The sequence below is a fragment of the Olea europaea genome, chromosome 14, assembly GCF_002742605.1.
Source record: "Olea europaea var. sylvestris chromosome 14, O_europaea_v1, whole genome shotgun sequence".
NCBI classification, from domain to species: Eukaryota; Viridiplantae; Streptophyta; class Magnoliopsida; order Lamiales; family Oleaceae; genus Olea; species Olea europaea.
The window spans coordinates 10203831-10228547 of record NC_036250.1 but is presented as its reverse complement, the minus strand read 5'-3'; the positions used below and the strand labels follow the sequence as shown (position 1 = coordinate 10228547).

The following is a 24717-nucleotide window of genomic DNA, read 5'->3' as shown; positions in this document are numbered from 1 at the left end:
AATTTCATATTCTGAAATGTAAAGATGGATGATAATTATTCCGTCTCCAATTTTCAATCCAATTTCTCCAATTTTGAACTGTTATTTCGACTTCACAATTTACCCCACTGTTCAACAATTAATAATCCCCATAGTTTTGTTCGATTTCAAAAATTGGTCTTTGCCACCCTAGATGATGTTGACGGTAGTGGTGATGCTGGCGGTCAAGGCGAATTTTCATGGGTGGGGGAGCGTGTGGATTTTTGTATTTTGTTTTGGGTTTTTTATTTTAATTATTTATGTGAAGTAATATAAAATTTTAATGGGAGAGAAAATAAAATTTCAAACATTTAGGATTGTGAGTAGCACATATAAAAAGTTTAAGTATAATTTGTAAAAAGAAAAAAAAGAACGAAAAAAGAAAAGAAAAAAAGTAAAAAGCTTGGGATCACAATTGCAACTATTCCTTTTTTATTTTGGACAATTTTTTATTGTTTTTAACTACTAAACTAGCGGAATTGGACACTGGACACTAAGGGGATGAGCGCACAAAGAGTTCATACGTGGGCTTTTCGCACTTCAAAGGTTGTATTTCAAACTAAAGGTTTCAAATAGGGACGTTTCCTGTGATTTTTAATATGTAGGTATAGGTATATTGCACATTTTCAAGTATTTAGGGGAATTTTCTACTATTAAGCCCTGTTTGAATTTTTTTTTTTTAAGCTCTTTGATCATTTTCAACCATTCACATAATAAAATATTCTACACATAAATTTAAAATCTTTTTCCCAACTTTTTTAACAATACATTCTCCTAAAATACTATTCAAAACTCCTCCATGTTTTCCCCCCCTTAAGAATGGCCACTAAGCAAGGCCTTGAACAAACTCTTTTATCTAGTTTGAGTTAATTGTTCCAATGGTGGTTTATATCTTTGATTTGTCTCTAAAATCTAAAAAGATAAGTTTTAGTCGCTAAACTTAGGTCAATGTCTTTAATTGCTCAATGAACTTAAGTTCACGTTTTAAATTGTTCACTAAAATTTAAAATTTTGAGTTTTAGTCATTAAACTTTGAAATATACCGTACGTTATTCACTAGTGTAATTGTTGAATTTTAAAAAATGTCGAGTTTACAATGAATAATGTACAGTATTTTTTAAAGTTCAGTAAGTAATGTATAATATTTTTCAAATTTCAGCGAGTAATATATAATATATTTTAAATTTTATTGAGCAATCGAAAATATGAATCTAAATTCAATGATCAAAATTCGATATTTTAAACTCTAGGGAGTCCATTGCAACAATAAACTCTATCTTCCCCAAAATCTCCATCGCCAGTCCAAAACCCCAAACTGGTTCACACACAGCAACCACCATCCTCAACCCCCTTCAAAACCCCACGTCCAATATTTATATGTACAGTAACATGTATATACAGAAAGCATAGAGAAACCCAAATCAGAGTTCTTGTAGAAGAAAGATGAATTCTTGTTCCCCAAATTGATTACCCAAAACGATGGGACAAAATGAGGGTGTAAGTTTGCGTCTCTTCCTCAAGAGAATTTTTATAATTTTGTATTGTCTTTTTGAGACGGTGTATATCTTTAGTTTCCGTTGGCAACTTCAAATGAAAGTACAAGGATTTGTGCTAAAGAAGTTTGGCTTCACCAGTTGTCAGTTGTGTGTACGTAATTGTAAAACATATACAACAATGGCATTGTTATACTAGTCGATGGGTTTTGACAGAAACTTGCACTTAAAGTTAAGACACATAAGTGGAATACTCTTGTACGTAATTAAAAGTTTACTGTCAGGCGATTATTAGAAAAGGGCGATTATTAGAATAGGGTTGAACGTTTAACTTTCGAACATTGTGAGATACGTATATTCTCTTGCACGCGTTGGAAAAAATAAACACTTGAATTTGAGGCTATCTTTGAATTTTTTAATTCATCTACAATTTAGGTCGCAATTAAGGTAATTTTCCCTTTGTCATTTTTGATGTTGTTTATTTGGTTCAAAATTTGAGGCCTGGACAATAGACCTGTGCTTTTAGTTTCAGCTACCCACGCATTTCCATCTATCAGTCTGGTATTATCCTACAATAAAATACTTACTTATTATATTTGGTTACAAATTTTAATAATTTTGTGCGCTCAGATTGCTGCCAACATGCAAAAGCAGCCCTTTTTCGAAGTCTCTGCTGACCTTCTTGACTCATTTCCGGTTAAATTCCAATGGTGCGAGCTGCGTAGTGGCTTTTTCAGATGGCATTGAGCAAAGAAACAGCAAGTTTGACTTTGAGCATTTATTCAATAAATGCACTAAAATTGGTACTACCAAATGCCTACACTCCCTTCTCATCGTGTCAGGGAAGGTCCAGAGTATTTTTATTGCCACCAGGCTTGTTAATATCTATGCCTATCTTGGTGATGTTACATTGTCTCGAGAAGCTTTTGATCAAGTACCGAGAAAAGATGCCTATACTTGGAATTCGATGGTATCATCCTATGTCCGGAACGGCTGTTACCGTGAAGCAGTGAATTGTGTGAATGAAATGTTGTCAACCTCTGATGTTCAGCCTGATTTTTATACTTTTCCACCTGTGCTGAAAGCTTGTCGTACTGTACATGATGGAACTAGACTTCATTGCTGGGTTTTCAAAATGGGTTTTCAATGGGATGTGTTTGTAGCTTCTTCTTTGGTGCATATGTACTGCCGTTTTGGCTCTTTTGATGTCGCACATAAACTTTTCAAGGACATGCCATCCCGTGATATGGGTTGTTGGAATGCTGTGATTTCTGGGTTTTGTCAAAATGGGAATGCTAACGAGGCTTTGAGTGTCCTGGATGACATGAGATTGGAGGGTGTAGATATGGATGCCGTGACTATTTCCAGTATTCTTCCAATTTGTGCACAGAAGCATGATATATTACGTGGGATGTTGATCCATTTGTATGTCATAAAACATGGATTAGAGTTTGATGTGTTTGTTTCCAATGCCTTCATTAATATTTATGCCAAATTGGGTAAATTGGAATGCGCTCAGAGGATCTTTGATCAGATGGTAATAAGAGATTTGGTGTCGTGGAATTCAATAATTGCTGCATATGAGCAAAATGATTGCCCACATGATGCGCTGAAGTTCTTTTACGAGATGCTGGGAAATAAGTTTCAGCCTGATCTATTGACACTGGTCAGTTTAGCTTCCAGTATAGCTCAAACCAGGGACTCATTGTCTGGCAAATCCATTCATGGATTCAGTATTAGAAGGTGTTGGATAATGGAAGACGCTGTAATTGGTAATGCAGTTGTTGATATGTATGCTAAAATAGGTGCTCTTGATTCTGCGCGCAGGGTTTTTGAAGAACTTCCTTGCAAAGATACAATTTCATGGAACACAATGATAACAGGTTATGCTCAAAATGGTCTCGCAGATGAGGCCATTGAAGTGTACCACATGATGAAAGAGTGTGAGGACTTTACTCCTTACCAAGGGACATGGGTTAGCATTCTACCCGCTTATGCTCATATTGGGGCCTTGAGAGACGGGATGAGAATTCATGGGCAGGTGTTAAAGGTGGGTATTGACACGGATGTCTTCCTGGGTACCTGCCTCATTGATTTGTATGGAAAATGTGGAAGACTGGGGGATGCAACGTTTATGTTCTATGAGGTGCCTAGGGAAAGTCCTGTTCCTTGGAATGCCATAATATCATGTCATGGACTCCATGGACATGGCGAGACTTGTATGCAGCTTTTTAAAGATATGTTGGATGAAGGGGTGAAGCCTGATCATGTGACCTTTTTGTCATTATTGAGTGCTTGTAGCCATTCTGGTTTGGTTGATCAGGGGAAATGGTGTTTTGATATGATGCAGCACAAGTATGGGATGAAACCAACTTTGAAGCACTATGGGTGCATGGTGGACATGTTTGGTAGGGCCGGTCAATTGGATGTGGCTTATAATTTCATTGAGCGTATGCCATTGAGACCTGATGCTTCTGTATGGGGAGCTCTTCTTGGTGCTTGTAGAACCCATGGAAATGTTGAGTTGGGTAAAAAGGCCTCTGATCGGTTGTTTGAAGTTGATTCAGAAAATGTTGGATACTATGTTTTGATGTCAAATCTTTATGCAAATTTTGGGAGATGGGAGAGGGTGGATGAAGTGAGATCACTAGCTAGGGACAGGGGGCTGAGGAAAACTCCTGGTTGGAGCTCGATAGACCTACACAATAGAATAGAAGTCTTTTATACAGGCAATCAAACACATCCGCAGCATAAAGAAATATACAAGGAGTTGGCAATTTTAAATGCCAAAATGAAGAGCCTTGGTTACACTCCGGATTATAACTTTGTATTGCAGGATGTCGAGGATGACGAAAAAGAGAATATCCTGACAAGTCACAGTGAGAGATTGGCTATTATGTATGGAATTTTGAATACTCCTCCTAGAATGCCCCTTCGAATATATAAGAATTTGCGAGTATGCGGTGATTGCCACAATGTGACAAAATTCATTTCAAAGATTATGGAGAGAGAGATCATTGTGCGAGATTCTAACCGCTTTCATCATTTCAAAGATGGAATTTGCTCCTGTGGGGATTATTGGTGACTCATAGACTGCCATTTCTTGATTGAGAAAAGCAATGGTCCGTGGTGATGCCATTTCCTTCTGGTGCTGCGGTAATGAAATCAATCCTGAATTATTGTTGTTTTCCTCATGAGGCATACCTCTCTCCATGCTTTTGGTTGTCTAAACGTGTGTGCTTATTTCTTTAAAATACTTTATTTTTAATGACTTAATATATTCCCAGGAAATTCTTAGTTCTACTTATTACAATATTCAATTCTCATCTTTCTAGATCTCGCTGTTCTCGAACGTTTATGGTGATTATCTTACCCTTTTTCTTTTAATTGTATGACAATTTAGCCATGAGTTCTACTTAACTGACCAAGTTGATCTAATTATTCTAAGTGTGGATAATACATGAAACTTCAATCTGTAAGACTTTTGATGCGAACAATTCACATTTCGTTATGTTGTTAACATATTATTCTTTCAAAAATTGAATATTCTGTCCCTTCAAGAGATTTTGCTTTTTCCTTTTTTCATTTTTTTCATAAATTTCTTTTCTCCTCCAAACTTGATATTCTCCTCAACTCTTGAACTCATTCATTACTATTGCCACTGCCGCGTTTTTACTATCACAAGTGTACGATATCGAACAAGTAATATAATGGACTTGTAAGTCTGGATTGTCGTTTTTACAAGGACTATACTTTAGAGCTTGATTGAATTTCTTTCTAACTGCTATTCGACAAAAGCAAATAAAGATTTGTATGTTTTGATTTTTAATTTAAATGCGTAAAATTATGTGGATACACATAAAGATTGGTTTAGAGATTAAATGATGAACAAATATTAGGGCCAAATAATTTCACCTATTGATCACATTTACACCTTAAATTAAGATTCATATCTAATGTAGTGTTTGGTCGGATCCTCCTATTTTATTCAATTTACCATTTTCGAGTTCTTATTGAGCCTATTTAACTAATTCAATTCCATATCTCTATGCGAATCAAGCTTAGTTGAATGAAATTGTAGTTCCTAGAATTCACTTATGATCGCAATAATCAATATAGGTATCTCTACACATTATACCAATTTATCGAATTTCACTATATGGTCTAAATCCTAAACTCACCTCTCAATTCGTAGAAGATTAACAAAATCATCAAATCAATGATTAAGTAATTTAATGCATTAAACTCATAGTAAAATCAACATATAAATGAATAAAAAACAAGAATTTTTAATAAAAGATGTAAAAGGTCCCTATTGGGTTACATTATTCGCCCCAACAAGAGATTTAACTATTCATAATGAAAGAGGAAAAATAATAGATAGTAATTGAGTGCATCACCAGATTTGTAGTAAATATGTAGAAGAAAAGATATCAATCTTGCACTAAGATCTTCCACTTTCAATCAATACTTCAAACGTTGAATTGCTTATTGTTTTCCTCCTTGAATTACTTTTCTTTGATCTCAAAGTGTGTTTCTTGCCCTCAGTGTGTGGAATCCTTTCAAAAGGAGTTAATTGTTCCAATGGTCACTAAATTTAGGTCATTGCCTTTGATTGGTCACTGAAATTTAAAATGTCGAGTTTGGCCTTCGAACTTTGAAAAATGTTGTATATTACTCACTGAAACATTACTCACTCAACTTTGAAAAATGCTTTACATTACTTACTGTAAACTCGATATTTTTCAAAGTTCAATAGTTATGCTAGTGAGTAACGTTCAACATATTCTAAAGCTTAGTGACCAAAACTCGACATTTTAAATTTCAGTGAGCAATTTAAGACATGGACCCAAGTTCAGTGAGCAATCGAAGATATTGACCTAAGTTCAGTGATCAAAACTTGACATTTTAAACTTCAGTGACCAATCAAAGACATGGACCTAAGTTCAGTGACCATTGGAACAATTAACTCCTTCAAAAGTGTGAAAACATTGTATTTATAGGTGCCTCCCCGTGTGTGGAAAGTAGGGTTTTCATCTGGACTTTAAAGTGGGCCAAACGTGTCCTAGTTGTATCAAAACGACAGTGTCGTGGCGCCTTGTGTGCGGCGTGCCCCTCTCTGTATCTTCTTGGTGCTGCGGCGCAAGGCTTTGTTTCCCTTTCTCTTCTGTGGCGCCGCGGTACCACAACTCTGCTTTTCTTCCTTTCGTGGCGCTACAGCGCCACCATTTCAATCATTTTGCTTTGCCTCTTTTGCTCTTTTATCCATAATTTCTTTTCAATCCATGCTAATAGCTTTATTTGAAGAACTTTTTCGTGTCTTTCACCATCTCAACAATCCTATAAAACAACATTAACAAACACATGAAAAATATTCAATACTCAAAATCTAGCTCTACAATCAAGTTAAAATTGGCTTAAACTCGTGAGTAAAATACGCTCGTCAACTACTTTCTTAAAAGATGGGATGTGGGTTTACTGTTCATTTATGCACCTTTGTTTTCACACTTAGGTTTGACAATATTGGTGATCCGGTTTCTACCGTTCATGGTAGCCACAACTGTTGAGTGATTTATTTTTTCATTGAAGAAGCCTTTGTCTGGATAGAAAATTAATTGCATTGTTCATTTGTAAATGCTTCATAAACGTAAACCTTTCCCCTTACCTTTCCCTTTCCGTCGAACGCATTTCCAGCTGATTTAGCAACCTTGCCTCTGTTAGCAGTAAGTCGATGCTAAGGCCCCTGAGTTCGTTCCAAGGTAGGCTTTTGTCACACTAGGGAGCAGCAGATCGGATTCTGCCTGAGAAAGCATCGACCAATGCAAAAAACTGTATGCTAGAATGGGGAGAATTATACCGTTTCGGAATTAGAGGCAAAGGCCAAGAGATTTAAGAAGAATTATGTGAAAAAGTGTGGGAAGAAAAGGCTTTGGTCTACAATTTTGACACTCTTTCCGTGTTTTCTCTTTTTTCCTCTTCTCGAGTAATTTTGCTTAAGTTATACCATAATTTTGCATAGACTTGATGCAAGAATATGTGTGATGTGAATGATACTGTGTGATTGATGATTCAGGTTCTTTATTTAGGATTTATTCTTAAATGTGAAAGTGATTATAAATTGATTTGCGGGGAAAATCTCGATGGTTTCTTGATTGTTTGGTGAAATAGGTGCTAATTATTTGTTTTTTATGTGCTTTAACTGAACTTGTTTCATGTATTGTATGTTGCAGGTATGTAGTTAGTCTGGTTTATCCTCTGTAAGTAGGGCTTCTTCTTGCACTAAACCAAATTTAAGTACTATATGATAGCATGGTTGGTATGGTCTATTGGATGGAATCACGGTATTAAAGTAGGTCAAGAAGTTAATTTTTTCGTACTTCTTGCACATAAAGATGAGTACATACTTGATTCTGACCTTACTGTTTGAGAATAATTTTCAGTTTATGGCCGTGGTGTTTTAATTTTTTGGGCAGATATGCATCTATTATGGCAATTGAAATGAAATCGCCCATTGATGATCAACAATGACTTACTGTCAAAAAGTTAGGATAAGTTTATTTGAATTTGAATAAATCTGATAGATATCTGATCTTATCTCTTATATTTTGTTAATATGAGAGATATCTGAAAGATATCTTATTGTTAGACTCTTAAGTTGTTTCTATTTTCTAGGATGGTTAAGATTTCTATAGAATTCATTTTCTATATATACGTGCATGTACTACTCTTTCAATCAAGGAAATAAAATGAAGTTTTATTCTTAAAACTTAAACTTACCTATTGGGTTCTCTACTCTATGATTACACTTTTTAAGCTTACATTTGCTATGCTCATTGAGTGGTAAGTTGTTGCCATTTTTCCCTTCATTTACTTATTTCCGTTATTTTTGTGTTAGGATTGCTGTTGATGCAAAATTCAATCCATCTAGCTACTACTGTACTAGAATACTGGTTACGTGTTAGACTTTATCATATGATGCATCATTAGGATTTGAACCTGAGGCCTATTTTTCTTTTCCTGTAAAAAAAGTTTTAGACAAGACTTGAGAGTGCATTCCAATGATTTAGTTGAAATAGAAACTAAAATAATTCTTTAGCAGAAAGTATAGGCCACTTGCATTTAGTCACTAATTGATATGTCAAAAAATAAAAAATAAAATAAAAAAATGGATGAAGTAATAGAGGATTTGACACCTTGATTACTCAATGCGCAGGATCTTGCTCTCTAGATTTTTTATTTTTGACTTATTTTCTTTGCGACAGAAGAAAGATAGCAGCAGCGGCAGCGGTGGCGGCGTTAGCAATGGTGGTGGCAACAGAAACAACAAACTCATAGCAAAGATCCGCAGGGACTGAACTTAAGAGATGGATGTTTTGCGGTAAAACCTCATTTTTATTTTTATTTTTATTTTTATCCTTCTAACCTGGTTTTCTAGCGTTCTGTTTTTTCCCCTCTTTTTCCATTTAATGTTGATGCTTGAGTTTTTGACAGTAATTAGGGAGTTCCTTGTGCTTTTTTTCCTGGGAAATTTTTAGACTGCTTTATGTACGTAAATGAGGGAGTGAGAATCTCTTGTTTTTCTTTGACTTCTTCTAACTCAAGTGCTGACATGTAATGCTAGATTTTCTGTTGTAATCAGTCATTATGAAGTATGTTCCCCTTTTTCAGTGTCCTGTTTTGCTTACATGAAAGCAATATGAAATCTCTGTTTCTTCTGCTTTTCAAAAACTCTCTTATTCTTTCCAATCATGATGATTTTAGTGGGCATGAAAGTTGTGCATGTGACTGTCCTATCATTTACCCTTGAATTATCAGCCAATGGATGCTTGGATTCTTTGAATGCTAATGTATTTTGTAGAAGATTAAGGTTATTGAGTGATTTGACAAAATGTAATGAATTATCTCCATTGATTTTGCTTCAGGCTGTCAAGGTTATGGGTAATATGTATCCCAGTAAAGTAATGCTTGTTCCAATCGAGGAGATGACTGATGGTCTTCACTTGAGAGCAAAGCTATTGATGTTTCCAGAGATACTTGAGTTAGAATGAAGATTGGAACTTATAAAGAGGATATTGCAAAGGTAATTATTTCTTCATTTTTGTCCCCTTCCCATTTTATTATCTTTGTCGTTGTGATGTTCTCTTTCAGCTTTCCTATTGACGCCCTATTACTCTGTTGTAAGGTTGTGGATGTTGATAGTTTGTGACAGAGAGTTACCTTGAAATTAATTCCAAGGATTCACTTGCAAGGCTGGCTAACAAATTGGTTGGTATCTATTATATACTTTTATATTTTTGTGCTATTAATTATTTTTTTGGTGTACACCAAGCCTCTAATCTCTGGTTGTTATTTAAGAGATCACCGGAACTGCACTTTTATATGTTCACATTTTAGGTGACATTGTACACTAATGTTGAGGGCAATGGCTGTTTGGGGGTTAGGCATCTCACCTGCATCTGGCTTTTGAAGTTACTTTTGAGAAATTATGGGTTCTTGTAAATGGTGACTCCTCAAAGCCCTTTCCCTACTCATATTAATCATTATGGACTCTCAGTTACTATAGATACAACAAAAATCCTTACTGGTATTGGAGAAATTTTACTATGCTTCATATTTCATGACAAGATGAATTTAGTTCGCATGTAATTCACCACATCACTTGTATTTGCTATGGTGGGATTCATGAAAATGATGTTGGTCGAGGTGATGGTGCGGCTGAGGCTGGAGGGTCAAAGCCATGTTTCGTGATGGCTGGAGCTGTCTATTTTGTGTTTGTTTTCTCGTTCTTCTTTTCTTTTATTTTGATGGAAATTTTATTAATAATGTATGCCTCGAACTGTTTTTTTTTTTTAAAAGTTTCTTATGAGGAACCATTTATTAGAAGCAAGTTTAGTTGTGTGTTAATTTTTGGTACTTAATGGTGCCTTTTTTCTTTTGTCCCCTAATGACAAAACCATTAAGTTTTGGAAAGTGAGATAACCAATTTCATTTTTATTTAATCATTGTTAATGGCAATAAAGAGAAAGATGTATAACTTAAGTGTTCCAAGTTCATTCTACGAGTATTTAATCCTTAGATGCATCCAAGTCGACCGAGCCCAACCGGGTTCCGTCACTCTCTTTCGAAGTGCCCCATCACCTTACTGTAAGACAGTAAATCCCCACATATTGTGTTTGACTTGATTGTATTTTAATTTGCAAAATGAAAAGGGGGGTAAAGTTTATTGAAACTTGATTTGATTTGCTGAATAGGAATGGAAGTTAGACGATTAAATAAAAAATACTTATTCTGTAAGTTTTTTACTCGAAAGCCAATTTGGTTATGAAAAATAGGACTGGAAACTGAGCTGCTGAAACAAAAATAATGATTATAGGCAATGTTTATTGAAATTTGATTTGATTTACCGTATAGGAATGGAGCTTAGCTAATGAAGTAAAAACACTGATTTTGTATAGTTTTTCATTTTTCGAAATTTGATATGATCATGCAGAACAGGACTGGGAATTTAGCTGATGAAATAAATGTTGGAAATTGGTTTTAATAAACATTGATTTTGTATCAACTTCGACCATGTATTTGGACAGGTTCCAATAGTTAATTTGCGCTTATGAATAAATTAACTTGTATTATTCATTGAGTAGATGATCGTGGTATATTTGGAATCACAAAACCTATTCTGGATGAATGAGATATTGATGTTTAAAGTCAAGTAAAAATGGAAAAATAGGCCATATAAAACGACCGCTCGAGCGGCTAGCTCGCACGGCCAAGTCTTTGGAATTTTCGCTCAAGCGGTGAGGTAGGCGGTTAGCATGCAATCTGAAAGGCTGTCTCTTTATGAAACATGTTGCATTTTGGGGTGTCTCTTCGATCACAACTCCTCAACCTCTATAGGTTATGGTCAAAATTCATTCCATATCATATGCTTTGATTCCATTGCATCAACATACTCCAAAATTCTTGGTCTTCTTGCATTGAAAATCATTCAAAGTAGAGAGTAAAAACCATATCGAGTTCATTGATAACTTGAACTTTGAAGTGCTGCTACTGTAAGGAGAAACCACTATATCTTGGGAGACGATTGTCAAGACTCCATAAGCACCTTGCCTGGGCAAATTCATCTTATAGACATAGTGTTAAAAACTGACCTTGATTTACAATACCATTGTTCTATTCGTCATTTTCTACATCTTGTTTGTAAGTTCAAGTAAGTTCTACTTTATTTTGTTTTGTTTAGGTTATTCAACTTACAATATGCAATTCACACACATATGCACCAACAATAAAAACACAGATTCTAATTTCTAGGCAGTGCTTTTCAAAATCTGATATGATTTTGCAGAATAGAATTGGGAAGTGGATGAATGATTGAAATGGGATTATTGATTTTATGTAATGTTTATAGAAATTTGATTGATTCTGCAAAATAAGGATGGAAAGTTAGTTCTGGGCGCTATTGCCATTTTGGTTGATGAATTAAGAGCTGCAGCGATCCACGTTGTAGGGTGACCTATGGATGTTTCAGTGGACGTGTCAATAAATTACCTTTCTGTAGAAATCCTAAAAGATTGTAATTTATTTTATTTACTATAGTTAGTAGCCTGTAAATAGGTAATTTACTCTCTCCCAATTTAGGAGATTTCTTTCCTTCTTTTTTCCGCACGGTTGTATCATAAATTGGATGGAAAGTTATTTGAAGAATAAGATATACAGAAAATAATTTTTTACTGTCAGCTTTCGTGGTATCAGAGCCAGCCCAAACTTAAAGACAGAAGTCCCCGTCAACAGTCTAGGCTCCATGACTTCTGAATCCTCACAGAACGAGGCAGAAGTTAATTCCATGATGGCCTCGACCGGTGTAGATAATGCTTCCTTTCAATTCACAGTGGAGAAATTGAATGGGAAAAACTTTAGGAAATGGGCTAAATCAATAAAATTGGTAATCGATGGCAAAGGAGAACTAGGTTACCTGACAGGCGAAACAAAAAGACCGACTGGTGCAGTTCTATTGCAAAAATGGAAATTCGAAAATTCCATGGTTACAGCGTGGCTGGTCAATTCCATGGTGCTGTCAATTGGGAAAACGTATCTTTTCCTACCGACTACGAAGGACGTGTAGGACGCTGTCAAAGAGATGTATTCAGCCTCCGAAAATTCATCTCAAATTTTTGAAATAAGAACCCGACTATGGTAGACTGAACAGGGAGGAAGAAACGTCACTGATTATTACTTAGAGATGATGTCCAACTGGCAAGAACTGGACCTCAGTAGCGAAGAAGATTGGGAATGCTCCGGTGACAGTGTTAAGTACAAAAAAAGGCTTGAAAACGAACGTGTGTATGAGTTTCTCGCTGGTTTCAATCGCAAGCTTGACGATGTTAGAGGCCGAATCCTAAGTTGGCGACCACTTCCCACATCGCGAGAGGTATTTGCGAAGGTGAGAAGGGAGGAGAACCGTCGACATGTAATGATGAAGATGGAGACGATCGGGGCAGTTGGCGAAGCGGAGATGTCGGCTCTTCTATCTTCAGGCTCTGGGTCAACTGGGAATAAAATTGGGCCACCAAATTTTAGGCCAAATTCTTCTTATATGACTGGAATCGGGTTGGGGAAGAAAGAATGCGCCTAATATTTCTAATTTTGGGCCTAAAGTTGGACTTACTAATTTTGGAAATAGTGGGCTTTCAAAATTTGGGCCCAGCGAACTTGGGAACGAAATGGCAGCTTTGTTAAAAGAAGTTACAAATGGGTCGGCCCAAAAGAAAAAAGGGCGATTGTGGTGCGACCCCTGTCGAAAATCTGGACACAAAGAAGACACTTGTTGGGATATACATGGGAAGCCCAAAGATTGGAAACCGAGACAAAATACTAAAAATCGTGGCTATCAAGTCTCGGCCGAATAGGCGGGAACCTCCAAAGAAACAGAAGGTGGTGCATTCAACAGTGAACAATTGGAACAACTCTATCACATCTTCTCCAACCATCAAACATCGAGTCGATCTTCCCCACACAGTCCTTCAAGTTCATTAGCCCACAAAGGTAGTTTTCTGAAAGCCTTAAATATCTCCTCAAAATATAACTCCTTGGATCATTAACTCAGGTGCTTCCGATCACATGACGAATTCTTATTATCTTTTCTCCTCATACTCACCATGTGCTGGCAATATCAAAGTTACGATCGCGGACGGTCCAATCTCATCTGTTGCTTGAAAAGGGAGTATACGTAACTCTGAATTCATAACCCTAAATCTGTCTTTCATGTCCCAAACTTGTCATGTAATCTATTATCTGTTAGTCAATTAATTAAAGATTCAAATTGTTTTGCTATATTTTTTCAATCCCATTGTGTCTTTCAGGACTTATCATCGGGGAAGACGATTGACAATGTTAAAGAATATGAGGGACTTTATTACTTTGGAGAGGCTGATGTGAGTAAACAATGTCAAATTGCTATTTATGATCCTATGTTTGTCTCTAGAGATAGTGATATTCTATTATGGCACTAAAGAATGGGCCACCCGAATATTCAATATTTAAGACATGTATTTCCTTTCATTTTTTCTAATAAAAAATAAATTGACTTTCAGTGTGACATATGTGAACTTTAAACACCAACGCCCTACCTTCTCGAAATCCACCTATAAACCATCAAAACCATATACTATGATTCATAGTGATCTATGGGGCCCTTCACGAATTCTTAACAGAACTCACACCAAATGGTTTGTCACATTTATAGATGATCATACTAAGGTTTGTTGGGTTTATCTATTGAAAGAAAAAACTGATGTTCGTGGGGTATTCCTTAACTTTCATCAAATGATTCAAACACAATTCCAAACCAAAATTCAAATTTTGCGCACTGATAATGGTAATGAATATTTCAACACCACTCTACAAGATTATCTACAAACACACGGGATAGTCCACCAACGTTCACGTGTTGACACCCCTCAACAGAATGTGATTGCCAAACGTAAAACAGACACGTTGTTGAGGTTGCTCGTGCCTAATGTTTACTACAAGTATGCCAAAAATATTATGGGGAGATGCCATCTTAACAACAACTTATCTTATCAATCGAATGCCAAGCCGTACCCTTTCCTTTGTGTCATCTATCAAAAGACTTCAACAATTTTTTCCCACTTCTCGCTTGCTCTCCTACATAGCTCTAAAAGTATTTGGGTGCTTTCGTTCACGTTCTTTCTCATCTTCGAAGCAAATTTGATCCTCGTGCTATAAAGTGTGTTCTTATTGGATATGCACCCACTCAAAAGGACTATAAATAATATGATCCCTTAACAAAGAAAACATTTGTTAGCCTTGATGTTACATTTTTTGAGAAAACTCCTTATTTCCAAAAGCCCTCTCTTCAGGGGGAGAATGTAAGTGAAGAACTTCTTTTACGATTCCTAGAATTTGACATTCCATCTGGGCCCACAAAAACCACTGAACACGCCGTCATGCCATCCTGTTCTAAGACTGAACCTACTGTCACACCATCCCGTTCTAATATGCCATATATAGAAGAAAACTTGAACTCAGTAGGAAACATAGAAAAAGGAAATGACGGGAAGATGTTAGTTTACTCAAGGAGGCCAAAATCAAAGGAAAATCTCACATCTGAAGCATTAAGAGAATTGGAACCGATGATAGCTCAAAACCGTCCTTGAGATATAGATCTACCTATCCCACTTAGAAAACAAACTCCGTCAAGTACTCTTCACCCTATTTCAAAATTCATATCTTATAATGTTCTATCTACAGAATTTCGTACTTTTACATCTAATCTTGACAGTACAACAATTTCAAAGAGTATTCATGAAGCTTTGAAAGTACCCTAGTGGATGGAAGCAACGATGGAGGAAATGCGAGCCTTAGAAAAAAATGATACATGGGAAGTGATGAATTTGCCAAGAGGAAAGAAACCAGTAGGTTGCAAGTGGGTCTTTCATGTGAAATATAAAGCTGATGGAACAATAGATCGATATAAAGCTCGTTTTGTTGTGAAATGCTACACACAAACATATGGCATTAACTACACAGAAACTTTTGCACTAGTGGCAAAGTTAAACACAATTCCGGTCCTATTGTCTTTGGCAGCTAACTTGGACTAGCCTCTTCAGCAAATGGACATTAAAAATGCATTTCTTAATGGAAAACTAGAAGAAGAGGTATTCATGACTTTACCACCAGGGTTTTGTAAAATGAATGAGGAAAACCGGGTCTGCAAACTAAAAAAATCATTGTATGGTCTCAAACAATCTCCAAGAGCATGGTTTGATAGATTTGCTAATGTACTAAAAGGTCAAGGTTATTGACAAGGACAATCAGACCATACCAGGTTCTCCAAACATTCAGAAAATGGAAAGAAGACCATTTTAATTGTATACGTGGATGATATAGTCCTTACGGGAGATGATACAATTGAGATGGAAAGACTCAAGAGAAGTCTAGTAACGGAATTTGAAGTAAAAGACCTGGGATAGATGCGATATTTTCTAGGACTGGAAGTGGCAAGAGCAAAAAAGGGTATTAGTGTATCACAATGTAAATATATTCATGATATCCTGATCGAAACAGGCATGCTTGGATGCAAACCGTGTGACAATCCGATTGATATAGGGAGGAAAACAGAAGACGGTGGAAACCTAGTTGAGAAGGATAGATATCAACGACCATTCGAAAAGTTGATATATGCATTTAATAAATGCATTCACCAAAGGAAATTCATATGGAAGTGGTCTACTGAAAAGGCTCATTGGGAGAAGGATTATTCTTCAAAAAGAATGAAAACAAGAATTTGGAAGTATTCACTGATGCAGATTGGGCAGGCTCAACAGACGATAGAAGATCAACCTCAAGTTACTGTACCTTTGTATGGGGAAATTTAGTTACTTGGAAGAGTAAAAAACAAAATGTAGTAGCAAGAAGTAGCGCTGAAGCTGAATTTAGAGCAGTTGCCCAATGAATATGTGAAGGACTATGGCTAAAGAAACTCTTGGAAGAATTACAAGTTACAGTAAAACTTCCAATCAAGCTCTATTGTGACAACAAAGCAGCCATCAACATTTCTCTCAACCCAGTCCAATATGATCGAACCAAACATGTTGAAGTAGACAGACACTTCATTAAAGAAAATGTCGAAGATGGGGTCATGACCTATGTTCCTTCAAGAGAGCAGATTGCAGATATATTTACCAAAGAACTATCTCGACAAAGTTTCTGCGATTTCATTTGCAAGTTGGACATGGTAAACATTTACCATCCAACTTGAGGGGGAGTGTAGAAATCCTAAAAGATTGTAATTTATTTTATTTACCATAGTTAGTAGCCTGTAATTAGGTAATTTACCCTCTCCTAATTTAGGAGATTTCTTTCCTTCTTTTTTCCACACGGTTGTATTATAAATTGGATGTATAGTTATTTGAAGAATAAGATATACAGAAAATAATTTTCTTCCTTCAGCTTTCACTTTCTATTGCAAAGATGAGAGTAAGCTTTCTTGATTCTATCTCCTTTTTGTATTGATAACTACTGAATCAGTCGATGCTTTTAATGGATATGAAAGCTCTTAGTTTACTATTGTTGTTTCATGTGAAGAAAATTGTCTTGTAATTCACAAAATTTCCCATTCATTAAATTTGTTTTACGTCCTATATCTTGCAATAACTTAGTTTTTCTATTATGGAATTAGTCATTATTAACATTTCCATTGCTTCAGGCTCGACTTTCGTCTTGGAAACTATCTTTGGTACAAAAAGCATTTTTACTCCACAGCTATTACTATATTGACTATTGGCACAGTCAGTTCCATCAGAATTTTATGATTTTTCTTACAGTGCTCAACGTTTGCATGATTTGGTCGATAAAGCAAAGTTGCTTCCTCTCTAGAGACAAGTATGTGATAGGCCCCCGATTCAATTTACTTATTCTAGAAGGCCCAAGAAGGATGGACTGCCAGCTAGGAAAACTAAAATCCGTTGGAAGGGATTTACTGTTAGGAAAATCTGTTAGAGTTAGGCTATAAATCATGGTAGAAAAATAGCCAGAGGTAGGCAATATTTGAAGATAGTAAAGTTGTTCTCGGTTACAGCCTTCTATAGGCTTTTTGTCATTTCATTCCTGTAATTCTCTTATTGTTCAATCAAAAGTCATTAACTCGTTTATCTGAATTCCAGTTGGTACCTTATCAATTGGTATCAGAGCACGTTGTTTCTGATGGCTCAAAAATAAACAGAAGGCAGAGTAGAATTAATGGAGAAAGAGATGGAGGACGTGAAACTAGAATTGCAGCGACTTCCAGGGCTAGGAGATCATTTGAGCAACTGTCCCAGAATGGAGGAAATGAGGAAAACTGTGGCAGCACTGTTTGATTCAAAATCAGGAGTGAATGACGGCTTTGAAGGAGGGGGTCTGGGAGTATAACAGGAGGGGCGATACCTCCTAACATACACCAAGGATCGGTGGGGGACCAGCGCATCATGGATTGAGGAAAATGGCCAGAAGAATTAGGACCAAACAGTAAAGAAAGATTGACAATGATCGTGGAACAGGAGAAGGAGGGTGATGGCTGGCGAAGAGTGAGAAAACTTGAAATGCCCATTTTCAGCGGGGAGAATCCCAACGGGTGGCTATTCCGCGCAGAAAGATATTTCGATGTGAACGGGCTGACAGAAAAGGAGAAAATGGGAGCAATCGGTGTAAAGCTTGGATGGAGATGCTCTGTCATGGCTGCAATAGATGGAGGCGAGGAACCCATTTCGGAATTGGCAGCAGTTTAAGCAAGAACTTATACTCCGATTCAGACCAACACAGGAGGGTAGTCTATGTGAGAAATTTCTGGCCATAAATCAAACCGGAACAGTAGCCGAATACAGACGCACGTTCGAAGTCTTGGCAGCTCCGTTGAAGGGGATCTTTGATGAAGTGTTAGAGAGTACGTTTGTGAATGGCCTGCAACCTGAAATAAGAGCTGAGATCCGTCTGTTGGGCCCAAAAGGACTGGGCCGAATCATGGAAATAGCCCAAAGAGTTGAAGACCGAAACTGGATTGTTAAAAAAGGAAGGGAGCCCGTAGCCCCAAGGAATTATAAACTCAACCCAGCGACTTCCAGGCCAGACTCGTTTCCCACAAAGACAGTAACAGTGGAGGAAAGGATCGCGAGCAGAAGGGAAGTTTCGGTAAAGCGAATGATTGACGCCGAATGGAAGATGAGGCGAGAAAAAGGGTTATGCTTGAGATGTGAGGAAAAATACACGGCTAGACACCAGTGCAAAAATTGAGAGTTAAGGGTACTTTTGGTGCAAGAAAACGAAGATGCAGGTGAATCGGATTTCGAAATTCCGGTTGGGGAGCACCCATTGGAGGTGGCGAACGTGGTGGAGTTGTCGCTCAATTCGGTTGTGGGCTTAACTACTCCAGGGACCATGAAGCTAAGGGGCGCCGTTGGGAAACGCGAGGTAATTGTGCTCATTGATTGTGGGGCAACTCACAATTTTATAGCTCTAAAATTGGTCCAGGAATTGGGGCTCCCTACCACAGTCACGAACCATTATGGAGTTGTCATGGGGACAGGGGAATCAGTTAGAGGAAGGGGGATCTGCAAGGGGATCGTTCTAGAAATGCAGGGATTGACTATCATTGAGGATTTCCTACCCTTGGAGCTAGGTAGTACAGACGACATGTTAGGAATGCAGTGGTTAGCCAGTTTGGGAAGTATGGAGGTTAACTGGAAATCGCTAACTATGCGATTTCAAATGGGTGATACAGTGATGACAATTAAGGGTGATCAGGGGCTAAATAAATCAGGGGTCTCTCTTAGGGCAATGGTGAAGGCCTTGCAGAATGAAGGCCAAGGGATTTTGGTAGAGGTGGAGGAGCCAAGGAGTAAGGACTACAGGAAAAAGGAAGGGGTACCGGAGAAAGTGTTGAAACTTTTACAGAAATATAAGCAGGTCTTCACAGAAGCAGTAGGAGTACCTCCTACCCGTAACTTGGACCATGCAATTCCTCTCAAGGAAGGGGTAGAGCCTGTTAGTGTCAGACCATATTGGTATCACCACATCCAAAAGAATGAGATCGAAAGATTAGTGGGAGAGATGTTGGCTGCAGGGATAATTCAACCCAGTGCTAGCCCATTTTTGAGCCCCGTGTTACTCGTCAAAAAGAAAGATGGCAGCTGGCTGTTCTGTGTTGACTACAGGGCACTGAATAAGGCGACTATTCTAGATAAATTTTCCATTCCAGTCATCGACGAGCTGTTGGACGAACTTTATGGAGCCACCATGTTTTCAAAAATAGACCTTAAATCGGGGTATCACCAGATTCGGGTGCGGAAAGAAGATGTGCATAAAACAGCTTTTAGAACACACGAGGGGCATTACGAATTTTTGGTCATGCCGTTCGGCCTTACCAACGCCCCGGCTACATTTCAATCATTAATGAATGACATATTCAGGAGGTACCTAAGGAAATTTGTACTAGTCTTCTTCGACGGTGTTTTAATCTACAGTAAAGACTCAGTGACTCATGAACAGCACTTGGACACGGTCTTTACTGCCCCATAGATGCACCAGTTGTACGCTAATGCCAAGAAATGCTTCTTTGCCCAACAACAGATTGAGTACTGGGTCACTTAGTTTCAGCAGCAGGAGTAGCAGCAGACTTGGTTAAAGTAGAAGCCATGGTCGGGTGGCCAACTCCGCGTAATATCAGGGATCTTCGAGGATTTTTGGGGCTAACAGGATATTACTGAAGGTTCGTTGTAGGACATGGCGCTATTTCTTGGCCGCTCACACAGCAACTAAAAACAGATGCATTCAACTGGAATGAGAAGGCACAGGCAGCATTCCAAAAGTTGAAATTAGCAATGATCACAGTTCCAGTTTTGGCTCTCCCTGATTTTTCTAAACCTTTCATCATTGAGACCGATGCTTCAGGACATGGGATAGGTGCAGTCATCATGCAAAACCAGCAACCCATTGCGTATTTCAGTAAGGTGTTATCAGCAAGGTCGCAGCAGAAATCCATTTATGAGAGGGAGTTGATGGCAGTGGTCTTGACTATTCAAAAATGGAGGCACTATGTGATGGGAAGAAAATTCGTTGTCCGTACTGATTAGCGCAGCCTAAAGTATTTGCTGGAACGGCGAGTCATCCCGAGGAATTTCAGCGATGGGTAACCAAACTGATGGGCTATGACTTTGAGATACAATATCGGCCACGAGTGAAAAATAAAGCTGCCGATGCCTTATCCCGCATCCCCATTCAACCGGAACTTGCAGCCCTCACATTCCCAGTACTCATGGACGAACAACAGATTAGTACGCAAGTCAATAATGATCCCCTACTCTCAAAAATCAAGAAAGAAGTACAGGAGGATCCAGATGCACATCCAAGGTTTTCAGTCAACCAAGACAGGCTGTTTTTCAAAGGACGACTCGTGCTTCTCCATACTTCAACATTGATTCCTACACTACTTAAAGAGTTTCACAGTAGCTTAGTGGGAGGCCACTCCGGATTCCTTCGAATGTACAAAAGGGTGACCAGTAAACTTTATTGGTCAAGAATGAAGAAAAACATCAAGAAGTTTGTAAATGAGTGTCCAATATGCCAACAAAATAAAAGTTTAGCTCTCTCCCCTGCTTAACTGCTTCAGCCCCTGCCAATTCCGCACTAGATTTGGGACGATATCTCGGTGGACTTTGTGGAAGGACTACCTAAATTGGGGGGGTATGACTCGCTGCTAGTGGTGGTAGACCGCTTAAGCAAGTATGCACATTTCCTGCCCCTTAAACATCCTTTCACTGCATTTGGGGTAGCAACAGTTTTTGTCAAAAAAATTGTGCGACTCCATGGTATTCCCGCTCTATAGTTTCAGATCGAGACAAGTTGTTCTTAAGTCACTTCTGGACAGAACTCTTCCGGCACGGCCTACCATCCACAGACCGATGGGCAAACAGAACTTGTGAACTGATGTGTGGAAGCCTACTTGAGGTGCTTCGCCTACGACAAGCCTAAAACATGGAGTACTTGGTTACCTCGGGCAGAATATTGGTATAACACAACCTTTCATGTGTCAATAAACACAACTCCTTTCCGAGCCATTTATGGGAGGGATCCTCCTCCCTTGATCTGCTATGGCAACTAGAAGACAGCCGTGAACTCAGTGGAGCAGCAGCTCAAAGACAGAGACGTTGTTCTGGAGGAATTAAAGTCCCACCTCCTTCGTGCTCAGGACAAAATGAAAGCAGCTGTAGATAGTAACCGGAGGGATGTCCAGTTTGCAGTAGGAAATTTAGTCTATGTGAAGCTTCGGCCGTATCGACACAGATCATTAGCCAGGAAATAGAGTGAAAAATTGGGACCTAAGTACTTTGGTCCATATGAGGTAACGACGCGCATCGGCCCCGTGGCCTATCAATTGAAGTTACCCCCTGAGACAACAATACATCCGGTTTTCCATGTGTCACAACTAAAAAAATCAGTTGGGGTGGTAGAAACCTGCCAGCTAATTCCTCCCCACCTGGATGCAAACCTCGAATGGATGGTAGAACCCGATCAAGTCCTGGGAGTACGTCAAAATCCCCCAGGCCAGCCCCCAGGTCAGGAAGCATTAATACAATGGAAGGACCTTCCAACCTCTGATGCTTCATGGGAATCGGTCGACTCAATTCTGCAACACTTCCCAAATTTCTACCTTGAGGACAAGGTGTCTTACGAACCCGGGGGTATTGATAGGCCCCCGATTCAATTTACTTATTCTAGAAGGCCCAAGAAGGATGGACTGCCAGCTAGGAAAACTAAAATCCGTTAGAAGGGATTTACTGTTAGGAAAATCTGTTAGAGTTAGGCTATAAATAATGGTAGAAAAATAGCCAGAGGTAGGCAATATTTGAAGATAGTAAAGTTATTCTCGGTTACAGCCTTCTATAGGCTTTTTGTCATTTCATTCCTGTAATTCTCTTATTGTTCAATCAAAAGTCATTAACTCGTTCATCTGAATTCCAGTCGGTTCCAGTCGGTACCTTATCAGTATGTTTTCTTGATCTTAAGTAATTGTATTCCATAGAACATGTCCAAATTATGTACTGTAGATAACGTATTTTCTAGCCCTGATGGTGCATTTATTGGTTTGTCGGTAAACCTAAGAATATTTATCAAAGAGATTCTTTACCAACTTTATAAAAATGAAAAGCCAAAGCTACGAATTCCACCGAGTACACAATGGGCCAGGGTTTTTTTTTTTTGTTTTTTTTGCTAATTTCTCTGTTGCTGAATCACTGGCAATTGTTCTAGGAATGAATTGGTTATTTTGGTTTATTTGATAATTTGGACCTCTCTCATCTTTGTCTGACCCCTTACTATTAAATTAATTAGTTCGCAAATTATTTTATTATTCACTTTAGTACCTGCACACCATCTGTTGACATGTTTTAACACTTTCATCATGGCAAATGTTTTCAGTAAAAATTCTCCCACATTGGTAAATCTGGAGGGATGTCAGAGTGCTTAACAAACATACATGAACTTTGTGTATTTCTGTTTAGTTTAGTACGCATGTGTAGTAATATGCTTATTCTTCAATCTTATGCAGTTGCTTTTCAATTTTCTATATGCAGGGGGGATTGAAGATGGTGAGGATCCAAGATCTACTGCAATTAGAGAATTGAGAGAGGAAACTGGAGTGGTGTTTGCTGAATAATTGCTGAGGTTGTCCAATATGATAGTTTATGAAATCACCACTTGTGCTCTCCAAAATATTTTATATGTAAACATAGACCTATTATGACAATTTTTTCATTCTTTATAGACTGTGCCAATCCCCCAGGGTTGGGGCCTTGTGGACAGGTTAGGATAAGCACTGGAAAGATGATTCAAAGATGCTTCTTGATTCTATTGTTTCTCCTGCCCTTGACTTCTATTTCTAGAGTTTTACTGAACTTTTCTACATTACATCGGAACTATGATGAGTAGAGAAAGTTATATCGTGATATAAATAGCTCAGCAGTTGCCTGAGGAGAAAAATAGTATCACAAGAACTTCAAAAGATTGCCAAAATTTCAGAATCCTGGGCGATGTGTTAACTGGATGCTGATAGAAATTTACATAATCTCTATAAATTATACAAAAGATGAAAAGGGAAATCAACTTAGCAAATGCCGCAACAGACCCAGAATTCTCAGAATGGAAATGGGCAACCCTTGAAGAAGACTTTGAGCAGGTATTCTGAAATGTCCCTCGATTTAGCATACATGTTTGACAAAAGCTAATCTGTGCAATGGATGATTTGTGGCAGGCAGTGGACTACAAAAGGCCGATACACGAGAAATTTAAGAGAACCTTTCGACCTTACTTGGTTGGCGCTACTAAATGCTAATCAACAAAATGATGAAATATAATCCATGTAGAACTCTCTGTAAAGGTAAATGACTGAAGTTTGAACTTGTGACTTGTAAGTAATGTAAGAAAAGAGCTAAGAATGGAGAAGACATTAGCTTTTCCCGTTTTATTCAAATTCTATTGTAGTAAACACTAACCTTTTTTTTGCAGGCAATGATACTCTGGATTTGTAGGTCAGGTATCAACGAGGGAAGCTGCTGGCATTGTGGTCAATATGATACGCGACAAGTAGTACTTTTTAACCACGTATTTTGCACGTCAGTTTTTGAGGATACTTCTGAAGTATATCATTGAACACCAGGATCTTATATGAGAGTAAGGACTCCTAACTACACATAGATAAAGTCTTGAAGAATCAAAAAAGATTGTTTGTTCTGTTTTTGTTTTACACCTTGCAGTGAACTCACAATTTTAGAGTGAAAAAGAATAAAAGTGTTGGCAGAAGGAAGCTTTTCGTGAGTTTGATTGTATTGAAGCATGTTCACGAGGAAGAAAGACTTGAATTTCTTTTAAATGAATGACATGGCTGATTTAAACCTTGATCTGATATGGTCCTTCGAAACTCACAGCTTGAAATTGCTCATATACTGTTTTCGTGATATGATAGTTATAATCCAATATTTTGATTACTTTATGATGCCCCAAAATGCACAAAAAGTATGCAACATGCCTAGAGTGCATGACTCCAGCATCCCTTAATAAACAATATGGTTCTGCACTTGCAATAATTACGATCACGATCAGTAACAGAGATAAGCCATGCAAATAATGTACTTGACTTGTATTTTTTTTGTGCTTTGTT

General features: G+C 37.8%; 1 protein-coding gene across 6 annotated transcripts; it reads left to right on the top strand.

Moving 5' to 3' along the window:
- The first annotated feature begins 1306 nt into the window (after window positions 1-1306).
- Window positions 1307-24457, top strand: LOC111409109 (pentatricopeptide repeat-containing protein At4g33990-like). Of its 6 annotated transcripts, XM_023039045.1 has the most exons (10): window positions 1307-1515; window positions 2142-4667; window positions 8774-8889; window positions 9434-9591; window positions 9694-9776; window positions 9906-13939; window positions 23135-23225; window positions 23326-23736; window positions 23812-23937; window positions 24066-24457. In XM_023039045.1, exons 1-2 carry the CDS (start codon window positions 1508-1510, stop codon window positions 4594-4596), a joined length of 2463 nt encoding a protein of 820 aa, XP_022894813.1. In that variant the 5' UTR covers window positions 1307-1507; the 3' UTR covers window positions 4597-4667; window positions 8774-8889; window positions 9434-9591; window positions 9694-9776; window positions 9906-13939; window positions 23135-23225; window positions 23326-23736; window positions 23812-23937; window positions 24066-24457. The 6 variants fall into 6 exon arrangements, with proteins under 6 accessions (XP_022894813.1, XP_022894810.1, XP_022894814.1 ...); XM_023039042.1 differs by having other exon boundaries at window positions 8777-8889; window positions 23135-23736; XM_023039046.1 differs by lacking the exon at window positions 9906-13939.
- Window positions 24458-24717: the final 260 nt, after the last annotated feature.